The following is a 9,141-nucleotide window of genomic DNA, read 5'->3' as shown; positions in this document are numbered from 1 at the left end:
GTGTAAGAGCACACTTACTGCACAAGCACGGGGGTGTGAATTCAGATCCACAGCACCCACACAAAAGCCAGATATAATAGGAACTGTAATCCCATGTTTGGAGAGGACGGACGGACACAGGAGAATGGCAGGACTTAGCTGACTCCAGCCACAGAGAAAACCAGCAATGACCAGACTCAGTGTGTCACTGTCCCAGAGGATACCACGGACGCCTCTGGCTCGCTTACTCTTGTGTCACCGTCCCTCTGGGAGCTCAGCATCCCATTATACTGTCCACATGGCACATCCTTCTCAGGTCTTTCAGCCACCAGCATGCTGCTTCCAAACTTCCAGACTTCCGACATCCCATGTTCCCATCTTCCCGTCCATGGTCGTCCGGTCAAGCATTGTCTGGTTACAGCACTATGCTCTACTGAGTTATTCCTTCTGTACGTCATTAGTGTATTTACATGTCACAGAAACTTCAATTGCTCATGTAAAGCCTGTGAGGGGATATCATGACATTGGGCTTGCAATACTAATTAATATAATTACAATAATATAGTTAATATAAAATGCCTCACTCCTTTCCTTTCCTCTCTAATGAGATGCTCCTCCAAACCTCCATATTTCCAGCCTAATAGTCACTAAAAACCTTTACTAACTCTGCATGAATATGCTGAGATAATTGAACTAATGAATTTTCTGGGAGATCAAATGTTATCTTTAAGAAAATGGAACGCTTTTTGTAAGTCTAAAGCAACTTCTCGGGAGAGAACTGGGGTCAACTTGATTCAGGAGGAGCAGGTGTGCCCCTTAATCAAGAGAGAGGGAAAATAAAATGACATTTTATGGTTTGATTTATTTTATTTTATTCATACTCTCTCTTCCTCTCTTCTCCTTCCCTCCCTCCCTCCCTCCCTCCTGGGTGCTGGGAATCAAACTCTGAGCCTCCAAGAGACCAGCAAGAACTCTCAGCCCCCAGGCATATCTCCTGCCGAAGACAGACATAAACTAACCCCACATTCTTTGAACAGAGCAGTCGCAATGTGTCCCAGGTAAGATTTCATCTCCAACAAAAAAACACAAGAAGCCTGTTAAGCACTGAGATGGCTCTCCAGTCTTTGTCTTTTTTTTTTTTTTTTTTTTAGGGTTCAAAATGTAGTACCAAAGTCCAATTCAGGCTACTGAGCAGACAAATTTTCCTAAGGGTTTTTGACTTGAGTTTTTGCGTTAAGTTCTCACATATTTTCGCTTGGGACTTATCCACAGCTTCCATAGCGCCTTGAAGAAAAGAATGTCCCCAGTGTTTAGCATATCCTGTTTTTCTGTGAGGATGGGGTGTGGTGGCCTTGGTCTGGTGGGACTGGTTTCCCCTGGCTGTCCTGGAACTCGCTCTACTGTAAACCAGGTTGACATGGAATCTGCCTCCCTCTGCCCTGTCTTCCTAATGATGAAATTAAAGGGGTGCGACACCACCTGCTGGCCACGTGGGTTTGTTGTTGTTGTTGGTTGGCTGGGTTGGTTGTTTGTTTCCTTCATTGTCTTTTCTGTGTCTCTTTTTCCCTCCTTTTAGAAAGGTAATTAGAAGATGAAAAGGCAAAGACACCTCCCCAGTTTCTTCTCATCGGCTGTAGTTAAGACTCCGGTGTATAGACTTGAAAAAGGTCCTTTCCCTTTGCAGGTAAAGGCGGCTTCGAACTCCTGGGATGTGGCACTGAAGTTTCTTTAAGCAAGGTTTATAAATGAGCTTAGGAAACCCGGAGCCTCACCACCTCTCTCTACCCAGGAAAAGCATCAGAAAGTACTTTGTGTCTTTAAGAACCATAAGGCAGGAGGCGGGCCTCCGCCTCACCGTGCCCGCTGATTGGCCAGACCCCACAGGAAGTGGGCGGTAGATGCGCCGCGTCTGTTATGGTCCGCGCTGCGCAGTTTGCGGAGCCGCTGGCGAGGCGTGCGGGCTGCATCATCTTCGTGTACACCCACTTGTGGCCGTGGGACGTGGGTGAAAAACGGGCTCCCTTCCTCCCGCGGGGCTCCGAGCAGCGGCCGCTGTCCCGCGCGCCTGCCGAGCTGCTGCCTGCCGGGGGCCGCTTGGAGGGAAAGGGCTGCCAAAGCGCCTGCAGTCGCATCCCAGCCCCGAGCCCGGGCCCCTCTTGAGATCTCTCTTTCCCCTGTTCTGCAGGTTCGCTTGCGGCGTCATGGCTCAGAGGGCCTTTCCGAATCCTTATGCCGATTATAACAAGTCGCTGGCCGAAAGCTATTTTGATTCTACTGGGAGGGTGAGTTGAGGCTTGGCTGCATCGCTACCTACCCTCTTTCCCCCAGCCCCGGGGCTCCGAAGGACGTCACTTCTGCCTCGAGGATGGGGACGCCCATCTGTTCCCAGCCAAAGATGTGTGATTAAATCAGACTTACATAAGTATCTAAGTCGGGATCTCCTGAGTCCTAACGTATTGCCTAGAGAATAAAAATCTATTATCAACACCACTAACCATGGAAGAAATAACCTCGGGTACTGAGAATATCGGTTATAAAAATTGTCTTCGAAGTTCATTCCCTAAGTGGCATTAAGGGAGATGAGGAACCCAGCTGTTTTCATAGGTGCCCCGTTATTCCTTAGGGAGTGTGCACACGTCTGGACAGAGTAATGAGAGCAAATGGGTCTGTGGAGAGGACGACTTTAAAGGCATGGTGCTGACAGAAATGTATCCCTCAGGCCCAAAATAATTTGTAATTTTACCGTTTTTCGAAGTCTTGAGAGCGGTGAGCCAGAGATTAGATAAACCATTCATACTTACACTGGTTTGCACTCCACCAGGCCCTTCGAGAAGAGAGTCTGGGGTGTGGTACCAGTGACCTGTTTTTGTGCACTCTTTTGTAACCCAGGCTAAACTCAACAATAGCCCAGGCTGGCCTTGAAATCACTATCCTCCTGCATCAGCCTCCCCTGCACTAGGAGTAAAAGTGTAACATTTTAAACGTTTTATCCAAGTATTTCTTTGAAATGCCATGACTGTGCAAAAAAAAACAAAAAAGGAGGGGGAGTGTTTTTAGGTAGCTGTGAGGAGTTCGCAAATAATGTGTGGCTCAAGTGGTGTCAGCTCATCCCTGAGAACACCCTGGTTGGTCATCATACAGTAGGACAGATGGACCCAGGAGGTGCATTGTGGGAAGGTATCAAAATGTATATCCTGACAAAGCTTTGTGTAATTGCCTGGAGCCCCCGGGGGCCTTCTTGTCGTCCTCTGGGCCCGTGTTCTGCCTGCCTCAGCAGACCTGAAGCCAAGGTTTGAGTCAGTCCTGTCTGATCAGAGGGAGAGAAGTAGGTGTGCCACTTTGTGCTGACTTGGCAGAGGACGCGCCTAGAGAACATAAGTAATGCTTTTACACACAGTATCATTAATATTGTTATTACCTTTTGTTGCTTCAAACAATTAATGCCTATGTCTCACGTGGGTGATGTGCAGGTCCATACGTGTTACAGCCATGTAGAGGTCTTTCTTGCCTTACACCTTGTTAAGGCACAATCTCTGTTATTTCTGCTACTGTGCAGTTGTACTCCAGGCTAGCAGGCCCAGAGCCTCTGGGTGACTTGTGTCCGGCTGACATTTGCTGTAGGAGTGCTGGCATTAAGATGTGTGTAGTACATGCAGTGTTTTACACGCTCTGCGTAGTCATGTTTCACAGCTTTGAACTGCTGATGCTGCCTCAGCCTCCTGAGCACTAGTTATAGGTGTGAGCCACCACATCCAGCTCTCAAAATCACCCGTTCATTCTTTCCTCTCCTTCCTTAAGGCAGTGTCTCACTGTGTAGCTACAGCTGGCTAGGACCTCACTATGAAGTCCTGGGTGTCCTCTGATTTACCAGGTTCTCTCTGCCTTTACCTCCTTAGTCCTGGGATTAAAGATGCATGCCACCATACCCGGCCTAACTTTAATTCATTTCTAAGGGACAAAAAAAGTACACAAATGCAAACTCTTAATCCCAGAGCCATAGTTTGGGAATCCTACAAAAAAAGTGGCATCTGTTTTAAATCCTCCTGTTGAACCTGAAAGGCCAAATCCTGGAGACCTGGCTGCCTCCATGTTAAAACAGATACAGAAGGAGCTTGTGTGTCTCCGGGCACCTTCCTGGACTCCTCACACTTTCCATTTCAGTGATGCGGTCTGCCACAAGCAGCCAGTCTTCTCAGGCAGGTCACCTTTGTAAATGTGTGCCTAGCAGAAAGTGACTCCTGCCCCAAGGCTGAGACGCTGTCACTGTGACCTCCTGAGGTCAGGCCATCCAGGTCTGTGCACTGCAGGTGGCCTCTGTGCAGGGGATGGCTTAAGGCCACGCCAAGCTACTCCCCGATTTCTGCGAGCCTTACAAACCGTTTCATATCCATCATACCTTACTAAACGCATCTCAATCCTCACTGCAGTCCTGACCTTTAGTCGGAGACTGTTAAATAGCAGGCGAGTGTCTGTCAAGCTGCGGATTCTTTGTGGTACTCTGCTTCAGTGGCCACACGCCTCACCAGGGACGCTCCTCAGAGGTGAACCTTTGAAAGTGATTAGCGTTAGGACTTTATGACACTGCCTTCCTCCAGGCTTAAGAGCCACTTTGCATGTGCGTGCTGGAGACATGCACAGGTGTCAGCTTAAAGGATAATGTCCGTTGCTCCCTGTGTGCTGTCTTTTTTTTTTTTTTTTTTTAAACAAGACTTTCTGGCATAGAACTTGACAAGTAGGCACAAGACTAGCTGTCCACTGAACCCCAAGAATTGGCCTATTTTCTCTGCAGCTCTAAGATGCTATAACCACATGCCAGCCTGCCCTGCTGTAAGCACATGCCAGCATGCTCAGCTCTACGCACATGCCAGTGTAACCCACTTTTTACTATGCTGGTTCTACAGGTCCAACTCAAGCTTTCATGCTTGTAAAGCAGACACGTGACTATCAGAGCCTATCCTTCACCTAAGGTGTTCTTATAAAGGAGATTATAGGGCTCACGATGAGATGGCTCATCAGGTGAATGCACTTACAGGCAAGCTGAGGACCCAAGGGGAAGGAGAGAACTGACTCCTGATAGTTGACCTCTAACCTCTACCCAGGTGCCAGCCATGCATGCATGAGCAGGCAGACACGCACACACACACAGCGGGACTCGGAATAGTAAATCAGACAAACTCTGCTGATGGCCAGTGTAGGTTTGCTATCACAGTCATTTCATGATGAAACACCTGTCTGCAAATGGGGAGGTCCTCAGCCCTGGTTTGAGATCTCACTGGTTTTTTTTTTTTTTTTTTGGAATGGCAGTCTGGAGTCATAGCGTGTTCCTGACGAGTTGATACATTGACAGTAGTCTTTAATACACACAGTCACAGACAGTGCTTCGAAACGACTTCCCACTTGCCTTTATAAAGAGTATGCCTTGGTGGGGAAGCAGAAGACATGGCTGCATTTGAAAGCACATGTTGCACTTCACAGGACCTAAGTTCTAGTCCCAGCACCCACACGGCAGCTCACAGCTGTCTATGACTCCAGTTTCAGGAGGTCATATACCCCCTTTTGGCCTCCCAGTGCATCAAACACACACATAGTACGCCGACGTACAAGTCATCAAAACACCCATACATAAGTTAATAAAAATAAAATTGAAAAGAGATTTTTTTTTTTTGTCTTCAAAACAAGATTTATTTTTTTTAACATGAAAATACATGGAAAATACATTGGTCTCTTATCTGTTACAAATAAGACTCAAATTATTAATCATAACAAGAAGTGTTTCTTGAGATATTTCCATCTACACAAAAGACTAACAGCTTATTATTTTTTTTAAAGATTTTAAACATTTTTTGCTTAAAATTATACATTTTTGTCAGTACTGTTTTTTCAGACATTAAAATAAATTTTACATAAAACCATGTGAATATGTTTTTTAGTCAGTACTTGATTTTTTTCAAGGGCTTGACAATATGCATTGAAAACGTACTAGTTGCAATAAGCGTAAAGTACATGCAAAACAAAACGCAACATGGAAATAGTCAAAGTCTTCTTGTTTTGTGAATATATGTATAGTTTTTGTTTTCTTTATTTCTTGGACTTCATACAGTCTGTGAGTTGTTTCTGGGGGAGTGCAAGCCTCTGGGGTTAGCATCCCTGAAAAGAGATTTTTAAAATAATAAGATTATGACCTGTGACCCTCAGCTTGCCCATCCATTTTGTAGGCCATCACGTGGGTGTCACTAGCCTCAGAGCCTCAGCCATAGAGTTATGGCACATAGTAGGTGGCCTTTAAGAAACCGTGGGATAGGCGTTACTCTCCAGGAAGGCAGCTGCAGTTTAACGAAGTGGAGTTAAGCTGGGCAGGAGTGGCTCACACCTTTATTCCCAGCACCTGTGAAGCAGAGGCCTACTGATCTCTGAGTTCGAGGACAGCCAGGTACACAAAGAAACCTTGTCTTACACAATAAAAAGAAAGAAAATGACTTTCTTTTCTATTGAGACTAGGTCTGACTGTGTAGCCTAGACTAGCCTCAATGTAGCTGACCTCCTGCAGCAGCCCCAAATGCATGCACCACTTTAACCTGGCTCTCGATAACTTTTTAAAATAAACGTGTTGTCTTAAATAGTATGAGTTCCCTATGTGGTTTCTAAAAAACCTGTAAAGCTGCTTTAAGTTTTATATGATAATATTTCCATGAATAGAAAATGTCATCATAAAGCTACTATTGATCGACTTTTTACTCTTCTTAAAAATATTCTTGCTTAATTTCCGCAGCTGACTCCTGAGTTTTCACATCGCCTAACCAATAAGATTCGGGAGCTTCTTCAGCAAATGGAGAGAGGCCTAAAGTCTGCAGACCCTCGGGACGGCACTGGGTACACCGGCTGGGCAGGTATAGTATGCAGACCGGGCTAGCATGCGCACTGCTGAGAACCAGTGCACGCCTTCCCAGGCTGTAAGGTGTGGGCACAGCCTGCGTGGCCACCTAAGTGGTTGTGTGCTGGGCATGTGCTGCTCCCCGGCCCACAGGCAAGCATACTGGGTATTCATGTCCGGCTTTGGGGAGTTTAATGTGAGGGGAAAATTGTTTTCGCATGGTGTAGTTAGATTAGAAGATGTTCCTAGAATAGAGGCAAAGAAGCGTCATCTTCTCGGAATAAAACAAGTCCGTAAATGTCACTTTAAACACCCATCCAACACTCGGATCTGTAAGGATCGCAATTAGTGCCAGGTCTGTGAATGAGGGGACGAACTAGCCACTGCTCTGGAGGGAGGTGGGGGTGGGTGGGAGTGGGGGAGGCTGAGGGACCGCAGTTAGCCTCCTGCTGCAAAAACCAGAGAGGGCCATCAGAATACTGAGGAACTCGTTCCAGGGGCACAGTGTTTCCCTCACACGTGGAATAATTGGAGGCTCCATTTTAAGCTTCCGGACTTTGCAGGTTCTGGGGCCCACAGCTGAGTTGCTTAGTAAATCATAAGCAGAAGCCAGGAATGTGCATTTTACCGGCAAATGTGGAGGCTGATCTGTGAGCTGCCAGGGAAGGAGAGCTGCCACGTGCGAGAGATTGTCTGACAGCAGGCTCTTTACAGCCCTCTGCGTGTGAGAACTCACATTTCCTTGCCAGGTTAGAGAAGACGTGATGTCTGTGAACGCAGAGAGAACATGAAACCTTTTTTTTTTCCCTTGACACGTGGCCTCACTATGAAGCCCTGGCAGGCCTCGAACTCACTATATAGATCAGGCTGTCTCCAAACTCAGTGATCCAGCTGCCTCTACCCTCAAGTGCTGGGATTAATGACATGTACACCACACCTGGCCTAAGACAAGCTAACGCTGGTCCACACTTCTTAGAGTTGAGTTTTAAGTCTGGTATGTATGTTAGAGGCTGAACACAAGAACCATTAAGAGGAGACTGGAAGGAAAGCATTTTGTATCAAAGTTTCCCTTATTACCTACTGTGGTTCAGCCGTAGAATAAATGACACTCATCTCATTAATAAAGAACCTGCCGTCTTTATTTAAATTAACAGGACTTGAAGAAAAGAGAGCAGGAGTGTTAATGCACATCTTCCCTGCCAGGTTATCCACTACAGAAGGCCCAGGCTCCGATCTCGTCCTAAGACATGAAGGTTTCAGTATTTTGTTACCTCAGACCAGAGGAAGTGGCACAGGCTGACCTGAGACACATGGCTAGACTTAGTCCCAGGGTAGATTCCAAAAAGGGCCTTAAATCCCTAAGTCAGCCATTCAGATAGGCGCACGGGGTTATGGAGAGCATTGCTTGAGGCCGAAGGAGAAATGCTTTTAGATTCGAGTGACTGACTTGGCAGTGTCAGGAAAGCTGTCAAACAGCCTGACTTGCTAGTTAGTTGAGAAGCTAAAGGTCATACTTCCTTGAGAGCATGTTTTCCTCTGAGGAGCATGCACCAGGTTAGCTTCCTGGCTGCAGACCATTTCTGGCACCATCTCCTCAGCTGCAGCCCCTTACGCTGGAGCAGCCCCATGCTAATTGTCCGAATCTAACACACCGAGCAGCTAAGCGTGTCTTCAGCCGCTGGTGCATTTCTGAAGCTTAAAACCTTGCAGAAATGTTTGCTAAGAGCTTTTGAGACAGGGTTCCCAATGTCCTCTCTGCTGTTAGAATGCCACTCTTCTGCCTAAAATAAACTGTCTCTTCCAGCGTTCTAATACATAAAAGGCTGTCCTGGGCCAGTATTCACTCAAAGGAATGTAAAGCTCTGATTGACTAAGAGAACACTGATTCAGCCACAGGCAGTGAAAATGTGTGAGCCTTCAGCGACCTTACAGCTTACAGGCTACTGTCTAGTGACTACTGCTGTTTGACTACCAGCACTGCATCCAGGAAGATCACAGCAGAGTTCTTGCTACCATGTGCCAAAGCAGTGGCTACCTGACCGGAGCTGCCTTTGTGTGCAGTTGATGTACACCCAGGTAGCTTTCTAAAAATAATGCTTTTTTTTAAAAAAAAAAAAAAAAACAGCATACTATATTTTGGATTTTCTCAGTATGAAATTTGGAACTTGTGACCTTACTTTTACAAAGACTACCTTCTTCTTGCTCTTTTTGCGAACTTATCTGCTAATTTAGGAAATGCTATTTTATTGTCGAAGTCCTATCAAGCTCTCTGAACACTGACATCTGCTGAG

The 9,141-nt window shown here is 46.3% G+C and overlaps 1 protein-coding gene across 2 annotated transcripts in view; it reads left to right on the top strand.

Annotated features, from left to right (window-relative positions):
• Positions 1-1,929: 1,929 nt before the first annotated feature.
• LANCL1 (LanC like glutathione S-transferase 1) overlaps positions 1,930-9,141 on the top strand; it is a 32,540-nt gene continuing 25,328 nt past the window's right edge. Inside the window, exons 1-3 of one of the 2 annotated variants that reach the window (XM_080932845.1) lie at positions 1,930-1,980; positions 2,165-2,261; positions 6,749-6,866. In XM_080932845.1, coding sequence (XP_080788971.1) covers positions 2,181-2,261; positions 6,749-6,866 — 199 coding nt within the window. In that variant the 5' untranslated portion in view covers positions 1,930-1,980; positions 2,165-2,180. The remainder of the gene's footprint in view (positions 1,981-2,164; positions 2,262-6,748; positions 6,867-9,141) is intronic. The other variant, XM_080932844.1, reaches the window with a different exon arrangement.

Source organism: Micromys minutus (genome assembly GCF_963924665.1).
Source record: "Micromys minutus genome assembly, chromosome: 19".
NCBI lineage: Eukaryota > Metazoa > Chordata > Mammalia > Rodentia > Muridae > Micromys > Micromys minutus.
Note: the sequence above shows the minus strand (reverse complement) of the source record. Positions and strands in the feature narration are given on the sequence as shown.